Here is a 21,962-nt window from a genome sequence, read left to right as displayed (position 1 = left end):
CAACTAATAAATGCACACTTGTACACGCATACATGTATTGCCTCCACAATGCAATTCTTTTACCTAACAGCCTTTTAAGTAAAATATATTTTGGTCCAACTCACCAACAAGCACTTCCACTGCTGCCAGGGAGTCGTCCTCCCAGTCGATGTCCTCCATTTTGTCCTCTGCGCTCTCCTTGGAGGTTGGGCTGATGGGATAGAACTGGTTCCATTCTTCAATGAGCTTCTGTGTCGGAGGGTCAGACAGCTTGAAGGACTGGCCGGTCAATGTGCCGTTCAGTCCAAATGGACTCAGAATCACTGTAGAGAGAAGAAGAGAAGAGATTTACACTCTATGAACAGTACAGAACAAGAGATATTGGGCGTTTGTGGCATAAAGGGCAAGAATCTGGGACATAGGCCTGTCACGATTATCTGATTTAACTGAGATTGAGATAATCATAATCACTGTGCTCTTTTAATCCCAATCACAGATTGCCACTCAAAAAAGGAGATATTTATGCAAATATCAATATTTCAGATCAATGTTTCAGATGCAGATGATTTATCATTATTATTTTTATTATTATATTACAATAATACAATTAAAGCTGGGTTTTAATAAAACTAAGCTCCACAAACCAACAGTGGAATTAATCCTAAAATTAAACTATATAATACATGTAATAATAAATACAAACGATAACATTTAATGTTCAATTATTATTAAAAAAAAATACTTGAAATTATTTTTTAAAAAATATAAAAAATTGGTAGCATTTGGTAGCAATTTTGGTTTTACAGTCCTGTTCCCCATGTATATATTTTGTACTTATTACAGTTAATAGTAGGGCTGTGTATCACCAACAATGTCACGATACGATACGCATCACGATACTAAAGCCACGATGCGATACGTATCACGATATGGTTCAATTTAGAATTTAAATTTATTTTGAGCAGAGTTTAGTAACAGTAATATGTGTTTATTGAATAACCAGTGTTATAACAGTCGTGATAACTGAAAAACTATTTTGTTTTTGTCATTAAAAAAAACCAATGATTTAAATTAAATATAAAAAAATTGTCACAAAAAAGCTTCTTTTAAAAGCTTGCTTTTAAAGTCACTCCCTCAGTAACTGAATTGACAATTATAGTGACACTGAAGCATATCAACAAAGCTCAATGACTAATTTCACTTGCAACAGTAAGTTGACTGTTAGAAAACTAAGTTGGTTAATTATATTGGCTATAATATTATAATAATGTCTATACTGCCTGTTTTTTTTTTCCATCTGTAAAAATGATTTTTTTTGGATATCAACTCAAAATATGTTCTAGAACAACATTTTTTTTATTAACGTGGTCTACAAAATATGGGCTACATGAGTTTACAATACACACTTAACAATAAGGTTCATTTATTAAACATCAGATAATGTATTAACATGAACTAACCATGAGCAATACATACTGTATTAGTTCATCTTTGTTAATGTTAGTTATTAAAAATACAGTTGTTGATTGTTTGTTCATGTTGGTTTACAGTGCATTAACTAATGTTAACAAGATTTAAATGATGCGATGTGACCGCAAAGGGCACTTTCACTTTCACGATCAAAGTGCACGCCACTTATAAGCATTGTAAATGCAGTATTACAGTATACACATACCAATTAAATGCGCAGGTCTCCTCTCGTGCGTCCTCCCCACTGGACGAGGCCAATATCACTTTCGTTTCACTTTCAGATATCTCTATTATATATGTCATCACTGCTTTTACCTTTCTAGATGTAATTACCGAAATCAAAACAGTCCATAAACTATATCCTCACGAAAACTTAAGTCAAGCCAGCTCGCGCGTCAACCTGAGAGATCGGCCTCCAATTTTCTCGGTTTCTGAATGGACGGTTTGGCTTGATTGACAAACGCTAACGTTCGGGCATGATTTATATACCATCGACCTGTCCTAAAACGTTAGCACGCTTTGATCGATGACTTGGAGATCGCGTGTTTCTCCGTTCGAGAGCGCATTTCCTGTTCACATTCGCGATAAAACAGCTGATTATTTACGAATGAAAGCTCACAGAAACGTGAATGTCTGCTTGCATTGCTTGCTAGCGTCAATTGACATCACGTGATTGGCTAGATTTAAATGCAAGACAGACTCGATACGGCAGCTGCTGTATCGATACGCGCATCGTCAGGAGTTCATGACGATGTATCGTTGTATCGATATTCTGAGCACAGCCCTAGTTAATAGTACTTATTACTTATTACAATTAGAATAACTGGGTAATAACTAGGTACTAACCCCTGAACCTACCCCTAAACCCATGTAGTTACCTTATATTAACCGCTACTTTCTTAGGTAAGTACAGTGTAAGTACACGTAAGTGCACATACTATAAAATAAAATGCAACCAAAATTTTAATATTTAAAATATTAGTTCATTCTATTTTATGCAATATTTCTGTACAAAAGACAAAAAGAAAACCAAAAGGAAAGTTTTGTGCATTAAGCTTACACTGTGAAAGACATGAAGGGGAAAATTCAGTTGTTAACTGGAATGAATTGTATATCTAAAAGCTCACACACACATACAAAAAAAAAAAAAAAATCATGATTGACAACACTAGCTAGTGAACAAAAGGAATTACCAAGACCATGCAGCATACATCGGGGCATAACCATTTAACCATTCTGCCCTTGAGCAATTTACCCATCATGTAAGTACTTGTGTTAACATGTTATGGCAAAAGAACCTCTGCTAAAAAGTACAATCAAGTGGCATTTATCTGGAGTTGTCCTTGGAAAGTTGCTGGTTCTTCCAATGTAAAAAGCCCAGCATATGTAGAAGAAACACATGAAGAGTGAAGAGCGTGTAATCAGAACAGGGCCAAAGCAAATGAGTCTATGAAGCGGGGAACACTGTACAAACACTCCCGCCTGGCTCTCTCTCAACCACTCTCTGCACTTCTGTTCCTCATTAACTGTGGTCTTAAATGACTCCTCCACTGCAGCCGGGTCTTTTTCCTTCCTCCTTTCTCTCAGACACTTTCTGAAACCCTTTCATATCAACACAGCCTCCAGTTACTGCCAAGCAGTACTCATTCTGAGCCCATAAACCAACTTAAATAAACAGGTCACTCAGAGGGAGAGAGACAGAAACAGGATGAAAGAAAAAGACAAGGAGAGAGAGCAAGAAAGGGTGAAGCACAAATATGGAAGCAACAGCATCAGTTTTCACCCTATTGGTATCTTAGAAAAACACTTCAGTTTCTCAAGAACAGCTCTGTTACATGCCGTTTTCATGCCAAAAAAAAAAACAACTAAACACTGACATATGAGGTCACAAATTTTCTCAAGGAAATCTCATATTGTACTTGATATATTGATCTACATATGAGGGGTTAGGAGGAGAAAGGAGCTTCCAGGGAGAAAAAGAGAGGGGGACGTGTCCTTCCATTAGCCGGCTCATTCCATGGCCTTCATCACACAAATCCATAAAAGCCGCAATGACAGAGGACACCTCCGTCCATCCGGAAGAGGTATGGGAAGCGGGAACGGGGAGGGGGGCTGTACAAATGGAAAGGTGGCACGATTCATCTTTAATGGGTTTCAGTGGCTTAAACCTACACGCTATAACAGAGATCACTGTCCTTTATCAACACTGGCTTTAAGACAAAAGCCTCCAAACTGCATTATTTCAAGAAAAACCAAGCTGACCAGATGTAACAAAACAAACACGGCTCGTTCGCAGAATGTCTCTCCAGGCAAAAATGGCTCTTTTAATATCCGACAGCTCCCTGATTGAGCCAAGGTGACGGGGCCAGAATTAGTTTGGCCTCTGGACCGCGGGCTCGTCGCAGCGCATCAGAAAAGACTCTGTTGAGATACACAAAATATTTACAGAAAGGAAGCCTGGCATCGAGCTCTTCAGGCAGGTGGCAGGGCGGAAGGTCAGAATTTGCATTGCAGGGGAGCTCGAAGCATTGAATCCACTAAAGAGGTATCCGCATGTCGGCCATCGTTAGAAAGAGGTCTGCAGCTCTGGTCCACATTTGATTGGGGGCATCACACAGATATAAAGCAATTTTCAGACAAATAGGCAAACAAATGTATTCCAATATCACACTGTTCACCTCACATTTATTCTGTCAAGCAATCTGTACACTACCAGTCTCTCTCTCTCTCTTCTGCTCAGTTAAGTGAGCTATGAGTTCATTACACCCCTCTCACTGCTCTTTATGAGGTCATAGTCGCAACACTCACACGCTCACTAATCCGAGACTGTCAGAAACGGTGAGCAGCAGACCAAAGGAGATCGAGAGAGAGCGGGCGAGTGAGAAAAAGGTCAGCTGGTTCCAATTGACACATCACACATTCCTGATTCACTGCAAAGGTTATTTCCCATCAAAAGGATGAATTATGTTTTAAAACTTTAATTCGCAGGAACACAAACGATTTCAATTATGCAAAACAACATCAGATGTGATCTAGTGCATGGTTCTGGATGCAAATTGGTCAATACAGCATTCCAGCCAAGCTAAAATACACAATACTGGATGCAATCCATTTAAAAGTGTGCGTCACAAGTAATAGTTCCCATTGATAGTCCTTGGAGACATAAAAGAAACGGAGCACAGCAAGTAAGATTTTTAGATTAAAATTTCCAAAAACCACTAGAACAATGTTAGATATTTTTCTGACTTGTGTACTTACATGTTTCCAACAATTCCAGAGAAATCAACAATTTTAACCAATGTAATGGCCTGTGTCATTGCATTGCCTGTCAGTGACGTCAAATCCACGCTACCCTCGATTTACGGTTTTACTTCCATAAAACCATGGAAACACCAAAGATGCTTTAATATATTATGCATTTTATTAGACAGGTGAGCAACTGTTTGGATAACTTTATCGACAGAAAACTAATCACGGTTATATACGAGGGCTGGAACGATGTCCCACATTTTGTGTTTAATACAGCTGCATTCATACACCATTCTGTTTTTTATGTGCTGCCATGTGTGAATGTGTAACAAGTGATCAAACGTAACAGTAACAAAGTTCAGGGAAGGAGGCGGTGGACGTTTAACGTAACTGTAATCTTAAAATATACATAAACTAAACGAGCGGCAGCGACAGACTGCGGCATATAGGCATAATAAAAACAGCAGCGTAAAATGTTGCATGCTCTCGCCCCCCTGCCCTGCTTTTTACCACAGTAACTTTAATACATTAGCTCATCCATGAACATGATTTCTGCCTGAGTCCTGTCGGGTTGCTTTCCATTGGCTGTGGAGGTGAAGACAACAACTCCATGATTTCATGCTCATTTATGGCTTCATCAAGCTATGCCTTTTTTTTGAATAAGCAACCTCTAGCGGCAAACCTTACATACTGTGCCTTTAAATAGGCCTAAATCTTCTGAAGTGCGATGATTTCCCACCCAGGCACATGTTCATAAATGGCAAATCCTTAACCTATTCACACTTCAGTTTAAAATATTCTAGCTGACCCCCCAGCATGAGTTTGAGGCAACCATTGTTTTAGAACGTTTCACTTTATTATTTCCATGGTGATGCCTTGTCATGTGACACACCGCAGCCACAACAGCCCTGCATGACAGATGTATCGCTTTTATTTCCTTTTTCCTTTTTTGTTCAAAATATTCACAATTGTTAGCTATAGCATCAACTACCTGATATTCCGATTCTCAAATATGTATAAGTGAATGCGTTCTGTCGTTAAAAACATTTATCATAATAATGTTAGCTGATCTATAATGTGCGAATGGGCGCCGCCATGTTAGTTTGCACCGCAATTCAGAGAATCGGATCTGTCGGACCAGTGTGACAGTACACGTCAAAGGGTTAAAGTTACCGTCACTAACAGCCTTTTGGAAGGACCACATAATTCCGCTTTTCTGGAACTTAAAGGTGCCCTAGAATCAAAAATTGAATCTACCTTGGCATAGTTGAATAACAAGTTCAGTACATGGAAATGACATACAGTGAGTCTCAAACACCATTGCTTCCTCCTTGTGTAAATCTCATTTGTTTAAAAGACCTCCGAAGAACAGGCGAATCTCAACATAACACCGACTGTTACATAACAGTCGGGATCATTAATATGTACGCCCCCAATATAGGGAGCGTGCAAAGGGGCCGCAGCCAGAATCGGTGCATAGTTAATGATGCTCCAAAATAGGCAGTTAAAAAGTTTTTTTTTTAAAAATCTATGGGGTATTTTGAGCTGAAACTTCACAGACACATTCAGGGGACACCTTAGACTTATATTACATCTTGTAAAAACTGTTTCTAGCGCACCTTTAAAGGTTTGCTCAATAAAAAAAAAACATTAAATCATACAGTTTGTTTCTGTTTGAGCATTTCAGGATTTAAGGATGTGCAGAAGCCACCATCAGGACGTCAAGCCCTGCTCATGTTACTGGTAATGAAGAACACTTCCCTCTTCCCCAAGTAACTACAACAGGAAAAGGTCTTTAACATTATTTCTGTATTTTAATGATTTTTTTTATTTTTTCGAGATAAGGAGGGGCAGACAGGATACCACTGGGCTTTACTAATTATAAACCTCATCTCATCTTTGATTAGAAAGGAAATGTGGGAAAGAGTAAAAGGGAGAAGAGAAACAAAAGCAGGGGGGGAGGATGAAAAAGTATACCAAGTATAGAGTGTTCTATCACCTTGGAATGGGCTGGAGGCCTGCTGGGCCAGTGTCAGGTGCTCCTCGCTCAGGTGGTACACAGGCTGGTGCTGGTTGATCTCCACGCTGGTGCACACATTACTGTCTCCATGCAGGAAGAACGTGAAGGAGCAAGACAGGTGTTCTCTGAGAAAGAGAGAGAGAAACAGGTGTTTAAGTTAAGCAGCAACATGTGCTTCAACAAGAAAGAAAAAAACGGATTAATCATAAAAACCCAACTACTAAGGACTTATCATCTGATTGGATTTCTAATGCATTTACAGAATGAGTCATAATCAGCGTCACTGCAATCTTGTGAATCATTTATCTGCCATCTGATGTGATCATTACACGCCTAAGAAAAATCTTATTCATTTGTAACTAAACAGAATTGTCAACATTTCAAACACGTGAGAAACATCACACATCATTGAGATGCAAGCGCCTGCTCTTTGACCTCAAGGATTACACTGTGTTTGACCCTTCTCCTCATGAATATGCATGAGGCTCTCTAATATATGTAAAGGAACAATAACACTTCTTCTACATTAGTCACACTCTGAGCTCTGTAAAGCCTGAGCTCTGTGAAAATCAGTCCAAACTACACCAGCTTCCTAATATGTGCTTAAAATCCTTCGTTCCACGGTGCATTAGAGTTGCTCTGCTGATCTGGAATCATCGCAGGCATTAAAGCATCTTAAAACAAAAGTAGTCCACTGGCGAAATTGCTTAACCAAAAAAAAAAAAAAAACCCTCTTGTATTTCCATGAAATGCCACTGCATTGTGCTTTAAAAGGTAACATTTGTAAAATAAAATAAAAAGTTCCTGCATGAACTCATTATGCTTGCTATGGCAATTGTTGCAATTACTATCGCTCATACTTGGGGGTCGAGATCTTAACAAGCCCCAAACTGAAATATCAAACTTTGATTGGTAACTCAAACAAAGTTTGTGCAACAAACATGAATAACACCTTAAATTCATGCATTCAAGGGGTACGTTTTTACTTTTTTTCTAAGCAATCAGTCTTAATGATTTTGACCAAGAAGATGCTAAAATGACAACTTGCAATGAAGGAGGGACACAAGCTATGTCTAGAGAACATAATATAATAAGTCTTGCACTGTACAATTTTGGCCACAATTTGGCTGTCTTTCTGTAAATGTAAATTTTTGTAAATGCTAAAAGATTCCTCTGATCCTAGGCCAAAATCTGAAGTCTTTGATCACTAGTTTGACATGTTCACCATCAGCAGAGTAATAACACGAACTTGTCACGGATTGACGTAAAACCCCGGACGAATCTTCTTGCGTGCGTCCGTTTTTTTAAACACGTCTTGACTGCCAAACAGTCTGACATTAATGAAAACTGAGATCCTACAGTGTGACATGGATTACAGCAGGGATCATGTACAGTCTGACAAGCAACAATAGTAAAGGACTATTATAAATCGTACAGTGTGCACCCAGGTTTAGTTCCACAACACTTATTCTGGATATATAATAAAGTGGCTATGGATGTGTCGCTGGTCCAGCCATAGTGGGAGGATGTTTTACTGCAGGCTGCCCCCTGTAGAGATATTAGCACAACTGCCATCTGACGTTATTTTAGCCGCACACAGATCTTAAACGTTCTCTATAACAATGCACACAAAAGGAGGCTCTCTGAGCGAGCTCAATACTGCTGCACCATCAGATTTGATCACATGGTCTACACACACAGTGTGCTCAATAACAGCATGCTCCTGAAGTTCTCTATTCAGTGGCAGACAGAGCGATCAGTGTGTGCCTCACTGACCAGCCCCAAAACAAAAACATGACCTGTAACCACTGTTCCAGCCCAAGTTCACACCAGTCCAAAATTACCACTCAACAAATGAAAATAAAAAAAATTGTCTTTGGAAATGAGAAAATAAACAAACAGAGCAACAACTATTGGCATCTTCAGACACCTTATCTCTAAGTGGGCAATTCATCATCAGATGTTTAACTAAGATGAATAAAATTTTGTCTTCACCTTTTTTAGACAGAGGGACTTTATACTTTATATGATTCTGCAAGTGGTTGTACTTTTTGTCACAAAGAAAAAAACGACTAAATACTTAAACGGTTCAAAATTTTAAGGTCAGTACAATTTTTTTTTTAAAGAAACAAACTTCAGCAATGGCATTAAATTGATCAAGTGAAAGTAAAGACATTTATATGTTACAAAATATTTCCATTTCAAATGGTGTTCTGTTGAAATCAGCAAATTAGATTGATTTCTGAAAGATCATGCGACACTGAAGACTGGAGTAATGGCTGCTGACAATTCTGATTTGCATCACAGGAATAAATTATTTTTTAAATGATATTAAAATATTTGAAATTGTAATAATATTTAATAATATTACTGTTTGTAGTGTATGTTTAATCAAAAAAAGTGCAGCCTTGGTGAGCACAAGACTTCTTATAAAAACATAAAAAATGTTACAAACTTTTGAATGGCAGTGTATTTTTAACAAACATAACTGCAAAACAGTTTTATGGTCCCCGCACCAGTCAACCGAAGACAAAAATAGAATTCAGGACACCAGCTACTCCTGATAGCACTAGCTAATTATGATGACTGTGCATTTCCATCTAAAAAAACAAGAAAGAAAAAAAGAGAAAAGAGGTCCCAAACAGATAATCCAATGAGATTTAGAGGGGCGAAAATTAGCAGAATGAAAAAAGAGCATTAGGGAAAAAAAAATTAAACAGCTTGTGGTGAGAAAAACAGCATGAGAAAGAAAAAAAAAAAGAGGTAACATTCCACAGTTGTAGTGTTGGGCTGTTACTGACTTCCTGAAAGCAGTGGCTCTGGTCAGGGCGTAGCAAACTCCTACAACAAAACCCACAAATACACTTCACATCTCAATTCAACGACTTTACACATGCAGCACACCCAGGCACAGGCAAACAGGTGGTGTCTGCACCCCTGTGGCCAAGTCATCTGAAAAGCTTCTCTGTCTAAGCATTCAACATAATTCACATTTAACTGTTTTGTCATGAAGAATGTTCAAAGAGCTGCTGGATAAATCCTGCTTCAGTCATTTGAATGTGTTGACATTGTTAACTAATCTTAAAACTATATAATAATAATAAAAAAAGTTTTTCTTAATTGAAATAATGCTAAAATAAAATATAAATATTAGATGAAACACTTGCCTATTAGATGAAATGTTGCTTTAGCAATTAACTGAATAGTAATTTTAGTACTCGAATTTAAACTAAAAATAAAGTACAAATATAAAAAATAAAATAAAAAGACAAGCGCTACTAAAACAAATGAAACTGAAAATATAAACAATTAACACTATAATGGTATATAAATAAGTGTGTTAAACAATGTAAAACAAGAAAGATGATGTGGAGACAGTCAGGTCAAAACATCAAATTCATGGGTTAACTATCCCTCTAACATGCCACATGTGTCTAAACCACATGACAAACCGTCTGTCTTCCGTCACCTGACCAATAGCAATAGCAAGATCAGGTGATCAACTGAAGGAACATGCCGTTACACTGCCTCTCTATAAACCAAACCCCTGGAAGACATCAGCCACTGTACTGAAGTGCATTACTAACAGCAACACAATTACCACAAATAGAGAACTGAGACTCTCTGAAATACCTTCAGATTAAAGCAGTCAACCACAGAGCAATGGCAGTTAACACACAAACATACAAGGTCTACTGCATCTATCAAAGATCCTGCAAACAAAGCCTTTATACACACAAAGAGAGAGAAGGACATCCTCTCACTCATTCATAAAGCGTGGCCTTTAAACGAAGTGCTCAGAGTCAATAACAGAACTTAAAAAGCCTCTAGATTAGACGACTAGAGCTCATATTCTGCACGCTTTTACGGTTTGCCTCATCATAACAGCTGAACAAACCCGGCTGGACGTTTCTCAAACAAAATGTTAGTTAGTCAACAGTCACTTATGCTAATTAAATGTTTATTGATCTTATGTAACAGGCTTTCACTAAATACAAAGCCAATGTTCTAACTAAAAGAGGACCTGATTGGCTCAAAGCCATAGAGACTCTCAATCTTGACAAACAGCCACACAGGGATGGGTTTTGAATTATGCTTTAATGTAAAATTTGCTATAAAACTAATAAATGGAAAACAATTAATAGCAGTGCTCCCTAGAGACTGTATGTGGATTTTAAAAAGTGAGGCAAGTAATTTCTAAGCTACAAAAATTCAAGACTTTTTTTTTAAAACAACTATCATGGAGACTGATTTTAAATGCAATATGTATGGGTGCTCATTTTCTTTGTACACTTTTGCATGTAAGCTGATGTAGATCTACTCTGTAATGCTCCTTGAGCCAACAAACCCCTCTAAAGTGAGCCAGAACACCCTGACTTTCTCAATATACCTCCCATAAATTCCACCCTCAAAATTAAACTTGGGGGACTTTTTTTTTTAATCAACATGATTTTTGAAAATAGAGGGAGGTGCCAGACCGGAGACCCTGGAACATCTCCACGGATTGTAAATCTATTCGCTGCAGACATTCTCCACACACACTCCTTAGAGCAAAGATAGGAGCTTCTGATGAAGTCAATGTACAGGGTCAAGGTCAGAGTGCAGTGAGCATCTGAGGAGAGGGAGACGAGATGGATGAGAATGAAGAGGCGGAAAAAGAACAGAATAAAACTGGAGAGAGTTGAAAAATTCAGCATTCACCATTGATATCTATGACCAGTGTGTAGCGTCAATAAGTGTGTGAGTGGAGTACTGGAATGGGAACTGAGAGTAGGAGTTCTGGAATGTCAGGAATCTCACATCAGTCTTGTGGAACTGAGCTCAGAAAGCAGCAGAGAGGAGCTGGGAGCTGTAGCCTGGGCAGGGTTCTAAATTTACAGCGATCTTCTAGACCCACCCTGAATGTTCCAGATTTACTACACTGTGTTTATCTGAAGCTGTCCAGGAGTGAAGGGTAGAAAAATGGATATCAGACTATATAATGATGTAATCTGGACATGCCTTTGAACTTGAATATGAAACAAGGACAAACTGTGTGCACACACATGGGATCTACTGTTACATTCCCAGCCAAATTGCAATAACACGGAAAAGGCCCAGACAGAATCTGCAGATTTTTTTTCTACACTCATTTTTGAGGAATATCTGCAGAATTATGTTCAAAGTAGGGCTGCACGATTAATCGCAATTAACATGAAATCACTCTTAAACTGATTTGGCTAAAGCCCGGAATACACCGCATGATTTTAGCAATCCTATAAGATCATCACTTTATCACACTGTGCAACATGGATCTATTAAACTTGGGTACAACAAGCATGTAGACTGTACGATGATGACACCTATTGACTCGTGAGCTACGATGCAAGTTTCTATAGAAGAATCAAACGTCATCAGCATGCGCTAGTAGTTAACAAAAAGACCATGATGAATCACACTTTGGCAGTTGTAGTTTTGACGTGTGCTGAAAAAAAGGAAGCGGCGAAAGAAGAAGGGAAAAGAGCTTGAGGTAAACACAAACACACTGTGCGATGATCATGCTGAATTTCTGACACTGTCAGAAAATTACCATAGGCTATCTTTGGTCGCAAGACCGGGAAAACGGCTGTCTTTGAACCTCTCTCACTGTACAATATAGGAGCATCGATTAAGAGCCACGATCACAGAAATCGCCACGATTGTTTCACAATGGCAATATTTCGTCTGGGACAGCCAAAAATCGTCCAGTGTATCCCGAGCTTTAGGCTGCGATTATTTTTTTTATGCAAAGCTTGTCAGTGAACTACAGCTCTGTGATCAGTAGTAAAAGCACTGCGAGTTTGAGTTGCTTATAACATGCATTTGAAAAAGCAACATGTCAAACATCTTTCCAAACATGAGAAGCATTTATGACACTCTTGTCCAACAAAAGACAATATTTAACAACATGTTTTTACTCCAAACTCGCTTCATAACGTCAGTTGAGTGTTGATGTGTTGATTGTGAGTTGATGTGGCTTCTTAAACAGAATAAGGCACACAGCCACACAACATATTTCACAGTATTCCATACAGTGAAGAGCATTAAATATATTGTCGTAGTCATGTGTTTATTAGTCATGTTTAAATCAATCAAAGTGTTTCAATCTTCTGTTTATTCAGCTACAGCGATAGTAAGATGCCCATTGGGATTTGCTGGAATGACGTGTGTTATCGTACTTCTGCAGGGCATATTTGGAGTTTCTGCATGAGAGTGCCCTCTGGCTTTCAGATGAAGCAGCATTTTCTTCTCATCACAGAGCCGCGCTGCACTGACAAGGTGCGCATAAAAAAAACGCAGCCTTTGCCAAATCGCGTGCGGTTTAATTTTGATTAATCGTGCAGCCCTAGTTCAAAGCTAAAATAATTAAATTGGTCCAAATCTTTAAAGTCGGCATGAAATGGAAATTCACCCCATCTATTTTCGAAATGCATCTTAATGATTTCATTTAAGTTTTAAATCAAAATATCATAACTGGACCTTCCAGTGAATTGACAGATTTCTCTCTGATGATGTAATCATTTTTCTTACAATCATCAACTGCAATCTCACCTTCAGATTTGTCTCCATCCAGCCAAGTCCCGCCTTACATCCTTTTATTTTCTGATAATCTGTTTGACTTGGATGACAATACAGAAGAAAACCTGTCACTACTTCTGTTCCATCACAACATTTTAATAAATGACCACGTATTTATTGAGGGACTCGATTTATTGAACTTTGCAAATGACAGATGCCCCAATTCTGCAGAAAGATTCTGTGTGGGTCTGGTCACGACCAAGACAAAGAAACAAGGGACCTGGTGTGGAGAAATTCATCCTTTTAGCAGTATAGCTACAGCAAGTTCATTCATAATAGATAAACACACCAGATCACATGCCACTTCACTCTCTGTGGAATCCCGTTGCTGAAAAGATGTTGCATCTGCTGGTGTGTGAATGTTTGTGACAGTTGTGTGCAAACCCCTATAAAACATCCTAGCCTGTAGTTTGTCATAGATGTGCATCTCAAGGAGACCGTGCATGCATTTCTGCATGCAAATGATTTTGTGCCTATGTAAGCGCATGATTTTATTACGTGAGATTTCTGTGGGTGTGTACAGATATTCAGAAATGTGCGCCGTTTTACGCAGATAGGTATCGTGATGGATATATTGAGCGTTGCAGCCGCAGTTGTCTCCTCCACTGCCTTGCTAAGCAAACAGAAAAATCACAGATGCATCTTTAATACCCTTTACAGTATGACTGCGACACTACACCACAATAATTGTTGAGTAACGTGCAGTGACGTGCAGGGAATGCATCATGTTCTGCACTGGCTCACGCATCACCCGGCTCCCCTGCGAGCACTGCCCATAAAAGAACACACTGGATCTGTGGATTAACCATGGTAACAGATCTGCTGCTCACACCCACCATGAGAGAGAGAAAGAGCGCACACGATCACAGCTCTGACCTGTATGAAGGATGATGTAAGCAGCTAAAACGCATCGGGTTTGGTTACAGAGCGGCACGGTGTGACAACACGGCCAGCCAATGGGAGAACCGCATAGTGACTGAGCATAGTTACACAAACACACACACAAACTACACAGAGCTATATATGGCTGGAGTGTGTTAGTCAAATAAATAAATAAAAATCTAATAAAACAAAACAAGTTCTCTGGCATTCCTCGGAGCCCAGCTTCCGAGCTCCCTTCCACACAGATCCTCTAATTATAGAGAAACCACAAGACACTTTTGCTCACATGCAAGACAACACAGCGCAGAACAGGAAAGGTTTGGGTCTATTCACGAGCTGGAATTCTTAAAAAACCTGCGGGGGGAGAGGAAGCCAGCGGCGCTACTAAGGCTGTCTGTGTTTTCCGTGCGGAAGGATCTAGAGGGCGGGCATCAGGATAAGCAAAGGTGGGGACAACACAGGCCTGAAGTCTAACAGGTTTACTGAGGTAATCCCTCAAAAGAGAATGCAAGTATGCATATGTGTGTGCTGCGAATATGAATCCACTCCTTAAACACACCTTACCTAATCTAAACACTGCACAGAGGTTAAAAATAATATTTAAAAAACAAATCGCAAAATATTATAAAAATGCAGTAAAAGCAGTAATATTGTGAAATATTATTAAAATATCCATTCTATTTTAATACATTTTAAAATGTATTTAATCCCTTTGATGGCTTAGTCGCCATTACTCCATTGTTCAGTAGGGATAGGTATCATACTGCTTATCGGTCCAGTACTTTTAATGGTTTTCTTATTGCTTCTTTGTGTTGATGCACTTTTGACAGATGTTGGACAAACTGCTTGTCTTTCCACACTTACAAGCAAAAGTCTTGTTAAACTTGTGGCAATGAGCACTGTCTGCATCGACTCTAGTGAAGTGTAACCACACTTTCGTATGTTTAGATTTCTCCGCCATTGTCACTAATTAAGCAGGGGCATTCGTGTTGTGTGCGCTGTAGCGTGCGAGAGGCACAGACTCTGATGCGAGAGAGATCTCTCTTATGGATTGCGAAGAGCGAAAACGCATCATAGACCAAGTATCTTTATATTATAGCAAATTAAAAATGGTTGGCAATAAAATTTGCAAGACAATGTTTATGGAGCAATAAATAGGAAATGTATTTTCTGAAATTCTCCAGTACCAAAAGCAGAACTGATTACGTTGGAGCTAATTAATACTACAGTCTTTCGTAGTTTTTAACCTTGAGGCCCATTTAGTACCGAGTTTCGGTACCCATCCCTAGTCTTTACTGTCACATGTTCCTTCAGAAATCATTCTAATAGGCTGATTTGCTACTCACATAAGTTATTAATATTATCAATGTTGAAAACATATTTTAATAGTTCAGTATCAGCTTAATATTTTTGTGGAAACTGACACTTTTTCAGGATTCTTTAATGAATTGAAAGTTCAAAAGGAATTTATTTAAAAGTGAAATCATTTGTAATATTATAAATGTCTTTACTAGGGCTGGGTAAAAAAATATTGATTTCTCGATTTTAATCGATTCTCATTTTTACGGACCGAAATCGATTCTTAAATCCCAAGAATCGATTAGTTTAGTCTGTTTTCAGTTGATGAATGAACAGAACATGTAGCGCGCCTCCCATCCAAGTTACTTTTGATATGAAGCAAAGTCTCAGATTTCAAATGACGTTCATCTTATGAGATTCAAAAAATAAATATCGTTTTGGCGCTGTTTAATGTGACGCAACAGATCGCTTTAGCACCTCAGTTAAAGAGAAGCGGCAACACGGAGCGCATGTGAACATCCTCTTCTCCGCTTTAATACCCCTTAAAGCGCGAAATAAACATGACTAAACATCTGAAGGTATGTTAAAATATACAGTACAACCTACATACAGAAATCCGTATCATGTCTCGTGTAATAGCTCAATCAGTGTTTCAACCTCGGAAAGACGTCAATAAAACATCTTGTAAACAATGTCACGTAATGTCACATTTACCTCAAAAAAAAAAACACACATTCAGTGACCATAAACTCGTTAGTCAGCTAGAAAAGTGAACCCTAGAAAGCAACATTCTGATAAATAGCCTATAGCTATGCACCGTAACATATTCATTATAATTTTTAATGTTCTTCAATATTTAATGCATGTTTGAATAAATCAGTTATGACAGCCACAATTTAAATGTTTATATTTCAAAACACAAATTGGAGTAGAAATATGATTATGTAATTCTAAACTTTATTTATAATAAAAACATCATTGAGTGTAATTTAAGGGTTTGTATATAAATGTTAATTTTAACCTTCAATATTATAGTAAAGTAGTACCAACTGACTCAAGTGTAGTTTACAGCATTAGTTGATTTTTTCCTCTAGAAAATTTGCCATGTACTGTAACTGAAATACTACATCCAAAATAATCGATATTGAATCGAATCGAAATTGTAATTGAATCGAAAGCATGTGAATAGTAATCGAATCGAATCGTGAAAATGGTGTCAATACCCATCCCTAGTCTTTACTGTTAAATTTATCAATTTACTAAGTCTTTGTACAAAATATTAATTTCTGTACATGAATATTTAAAAACGTTGAATATTTTTGAACATGAATATTCAATATTTTGAATATGAATATTGTGAATGGTTGTGTACGGTTGAGTACATTCTTGGAATGTACACAAATGTGTTTGTTAAGAACACAAGAAATCATTTTTAACAAGGGGTACACTGACATTAACATTAAGCTATCATTATTTTCATGCTATGGCTGACCAGAATAAATGACTTATTTAAAATATTTTTTTTTTTGTTCCATTCTCAAAATACATTTTTGAATAAAATCACTCAATGTTACAAATGAGTCTACTAAATAATATACCGTGCGAAAATTGGACAAGTTGTGGCCAATCTGTGATGCCCTGCCAGTTTTCCATTTATGAATGGAGGCCTGGGAGGAATCAGATGTGTTTTAAGATTTTATGGCATGCAAGAACCCACAGCCATATTTGTGACAGGTGATTTTCCTCTAAGGGACCCACGTGTGTTCTGCTATGGTGGACCTTCAGGGAAAAAATTAAACACCTGCTTGGTGGAAAAAATACACATGCTTAAGACGTGAACACACAACCATTCACTGAGGGATTTGGCACTAAGAAAGACACAAGCAAACTTTGGGAATCAGTTTAGCAGGCAGAAATTCTAATCACCATCCAGCCCATTACTACACAGTGTTCCCTGCTCCTCTGCCTCTGAGTGTTATTTAAAAGGCTCAATGAGTATTAATTGAGAATCAAATTTCTTCAGTTCATACTATCTTGTCATAAGGATGCAGGAACTGAACATACAAGACGAACACTTAAACACAAAGATGTTTTACCACACATTCTGGCTCTTGACAAGGAAGTGAAGAATCAGATTTTACCAATATGAGACATTTGGTGTTATGTCTCATAGACTAATGGTTGGAGTCTACAGAAACTCTCAACACAGAGACATCATGCAATGCTTCAACATTAAAGTCCATCTTTAAATGTACACAACAATTCAAAAGTTTGGGGTCAGTATAGGCTTGCTACGGTAGTCTGTGTTAACGGCGTTACCGGTGTTCAGTCGCAACACCGGTTTCATCACTTGCCCACCAAAAATATTTAATGCAACTGATGCAGTTTCCGTTTTTCTGCATTATATGATCAAGCTTTTATTCATGCAAATGCTTTTAAACCATTCAAGAGCAACAAAAGAGAATGCGCTGTCTGTGAATGTCCTGGCTGCCAACGTGGCGCACACACAACGCACGCCAATATCGAGTTCTCTTCCGCGCTTGAATGAACCATAACACACAAATTATGCCAAAATGTCAGTATTGTCGAGTGTCCTCATAAGAGCAGTCTTAAATTAGTTAAATTAAGTCTTAAATGAACTTAAAGATTTGTGAGAAAATGGGACAGGTGTCAGATCCGCATCGTGTGCAGCAGTAGCAGATCTTAAAGTGTCATTAATGTTAATCTTATATAAATGTTGTGTAAGTTAGCCTATTTGTTATTTTATATTGTATTCTTATTAATTTATTAATAAACATTCTAATATAAGTTTGACGTTGTACTGTTTTGTTGTTGTGTTTTTCAGTAAGAATAATAACCCACCATTCAAAATTGCCGCTAATTTGAAAGTGAAAGTAAAATTTACACAGACACACACAAAGAAGAAGAAGAGGTGGATGCCCTGCACCTCGGTGACACCGGTATTACCGGTGTTGTCACATGTGGATTAACCGGTGGGAAAAATTTCTCACCGTCACATCCCTAGGTCAGTATGATTTAAAAAAAAAAAAAAAAAAAAAACTTTTATTCAAAAAGAACGCATTAAATTAATTGAAGTTTGATGAACAGTAAATTCATCAAACAATCAGGAAAAATATATATCTGTTTCACAAAAAAAACTATTTTCAACATTGATAATACGAAATGTTTCTTGAGCTCAAAATCAACATATTAGAATGATTTCTGAAGGATCATGTGACACTGAAGACTGAGGAACAGCTGCAGAAAATTCAGCTTTGCTGTCTCAGAAATAAAATTGTAAAAGATGAAAATAGAAAACAATGATTATAAATGATACTATAACAATATCACTGTTTTTAATGTATTTCTGATCAAATAAATGCAGACTTGGTAAGCATTAAAGACTTCAAAAACAATTAAAAATCTTACCGGACTTTTGAACGATAAAGTAAACAAGAAGCAAATCTGTTACAAGCTTCAAATTAAAATTCCATACTTTTGCTTCTAACATCTAACAGATGGAGTCTATACATTTTATCAGTTTATGATAAGAGAGGGACAAAAGTTAAGTATATCGTAAATATGCAAGTGTTTAATTAATAATTAATGAGTATGTAAGTCGTGGTTAACACGTCGAGCTATGGTGGTCATTTGGTCTTAAATGCTAATTGCAAAAAATAAAAATAAATAAATAAATAAATAAATAAATAAATAAATAAATAAATAAATAAAGAAAGAAAGAAAGAAAGAAAGAAAGAAAGAAAGAAAGAAAATTTGACAAACTGAATCTATAAGACTGCTGAATCTTCAACATGCCATCCAAAGAAAACTACTAATAGAAAGAGAGAAGGAGGGAAGGAAAGTGACTGAGTGAAAGAGGGTGAGCTGAAGGAGGAAATGCTATTCCTTTTTTCTGTCACTTTACAGTGATTTGCAGACAGACAGCTCCATAAAACACAGACCCACAGTTAGAGCATTGTTAACAGATCTCAAAGGAATGTGTGTTTCAACCATGTTTAACCAACAGACTCTGATCTTTAAAATTCAAGGGCTCTAGGATTAAAATATTAATTTCAGTATTAAACAATGCCTCAAATACATATCATGCTTTGAGCTTGAAGACTACCAACCTTTTCTGTGATTTGCTAAACGAAAAAAAAAACACTATTTTGAACCTACTTGAAAGCTGTCTGGCTGTGCTAATAGAGTGTATAAATGACCTTGAGCACGATAAGAGAAGAGCGCAAATAAATGACGCTGTGAGGAGAGAACTGTGGCAGAGGGCAGAGAAAAGCCAAGCTGCTCTTTTTTTTCCACCTCTACACACGTCGTCTCAGTTTCTTATCAAAGAGCACAGATGCTGACAGGGAGAAATCCAGCGCTGGAGACAGAGCACTTGCACGCCTGCAAGAAACGTGCCAAGAAGCTAATGTACACAAACACACAACGAGCATACTGCAGCCTGAGAATGGTGCATATATATAAATATAATTTTTCTAATGTAAGGACTACAATGGATGATGCAAATTGCAAACATGGTAGCCCACAGCACAAAAGAGTGATCTCCTCAAATCTACATCAATGCTATGATCAAAATATAAAAATGCATGAATAAAGGTAAAGCCGAGTTCAGACTGCACGATTTTCAAAGTAGTCAGGTCACTGTTCTTTTCACACTGCATGACTATCTTGGCCAGCATTCAGTCGCTGCTGTGTTCAAACTGCATGATGGATCGGCGACAGAAGGTTTCACACTGCACGACTTTACAATAGGAAGAATCGCCGACAACTCTGTCTGGCACGCAAACTACGTTTCACAACCAAACACACGCGAGATGTGACAAGGAAACAACGCGATATCACGCGTGCAAGACCAGAGTTATTATTATTATTAAAAATGGTAGCCCGCAAGAAGCTTGCAATACAAACTGCCTGTGTGCTGATTTGCAGCGAAAACAAGAAAAAGAAAAGAAGAATATAGAGGAGGAAATGGTTGGGGAGACGCAAGGAACAAGGATTGTGTGTTCTGCAACGAGAGTTGGACGTAAATACATAACTTTTCAATGTGCTGCTGTTGCGGATGGTCAAGCAAATGTTTGTGCTTTGTTTCTGTTTGATAGAATTGTAATGTTTATTTGAAACAAAGCCATGCTTGCTGATATTTGGGTCTATAACTCCTCCCCGAACTCCCCGCTGCTCTGTACCTTGCTCTCTCGATGGCTGTCGGTCATCGCCGATGTAGTTTTCAGTCAGAACACTTTTCACACAGCAGGATTTTGAATCGCAGACAGGTCCAGATATTTAAATCGTGCAGTCTGAACTCGGCTTAAGAACATCTGAACAGAAATAGTATTCTTCTTACCTCTTGTTTATGGGCTTCTCGTCCTTTTCGTAGGGTTTAACGAACCATTTTCCGATGCGTACGAAACTGCGGTTCATCAGACAGCGCTCCAGCAGGTTGTGAATGGCCTTGAAAAGAAGAGTTCGACATTCGTAGGACAGACCGCTCTCCCACACGCCGTCATCCTCGCCTGTGGAGAGGACAAACACACAGAGACCCGGTCACCAACCTGCTGCTGTCTATAAACATTTGATGTGACGTTCATAAGGAAAAGCAATTTGCAGAAGTGAGTGACAGAACACAAACAAAAAAAGAAAGCAGATCTACAACTTTTTCCATACAAAGGCAAAAAAGTATTCACTTTACTTCACTAATACAATAGCTGCAATTTTAAACCAACCAGAAGAAAAACAAACTGCATATCTGAACTACAGAAAACAGATGAACATTTTTATTACATAAAATGTTCGCTTTCCTGCAGTTTGTCTCCTTTCTAACCAGCTGGACTGGGCCATTTGTTAAAGTACCCCTGTAGTCATTTTTATCCCTTAAAACTCATCTTTGATCACCAAAATGACATATATACATTTTTTTCCCCCGTGAAAAACATTTCTTCATGCCTTAAAATAACTTGAATGAAACTCTACACCCTTGCCTCATTTAGTATACCCAGAATTATGAATATGCTAATTAGCCCCGCCTCAAATCACTCACACCAGCTCAGAGATCCACTCGGTCAACTTACTGAGCTAAACGCTACACAATGGCATCTCTCTTTACAACGTCGGACACAGAACGGTAATTAATATGATTAGCCTTTTGCTTGACTACATTATCAAACAGCTAACATTGTGTTAATGATACACAAACCACGTTCCCGTTCACAAGCCAGACCGCTGCCTTCTAAAAATCAGGATCCTTAGGAATGCTTTGAACACCCTAGAACGTCAGTGGAGTTCATCATAACATCGTAATATATATCATACACCCACTAGGGCTGGGCGATATATCGCATGCGATTGACACGCGCATTTCGTCAGTAAAGCCGGTTCCCTGATTGCCGCTAAATCGCCATCACCTGCTTTCAAATGGAGCGGCATTTAATAGACAGAGCCGTAGATCACT

General features: G+C 38.0%; 1 protein-coding gene across 1 annotated transcript in view; it reads right to left on the bottom strand.

Annotated features, from left to right (window-relative positions):
• The window catches only part of med13a (mediator complex subunit 13a), a 75,404-nt gene that overhangs the window by 32,423 nt on the left and 21,019 nt on the right, over positions 1-21,962 (bottom strand). Inside the window, exons 3-5 of the mRNA XM_048181560.1 lie at positions 20,859-21,027; positions 6,698-6,843; positions 105-302 (exon numbers count right to left, since the gene is read on the bottom strand). Of these exons, the coding sequence (XP_048037517.1) occupies positions 105-302; positions 6,698-6,843; positions 20,859-21,027 (513 nt within the window). The remainder of the gene's footprint in view (positions 1-104; positions 303-6,697; positions 6,844-20,858; positions 21,028-21,962) is intronic.

The sequence above is a fragment of the Megalobrama amblycephala genome, linkage group LG2 (genome assembly GCF_018812025.1).
Source record: "Megalobrama amblycephala isolate DHTTF-2021 linkage group LG2, ASM1881202v1, whole genome shotgun sequence".
Lineage (NCBI taxonomy): Eukaryota > Metazoa > Chordata > Actinopteri > Cypriniformes > Xenocyprididae > Megalobrama > Megalobrama amblycephala.
The sequence above is the reverse complement of the archived record's forward strand: the minus strand, read 5'-3'. Positions and strand labels throughout refer to the sequence as shown.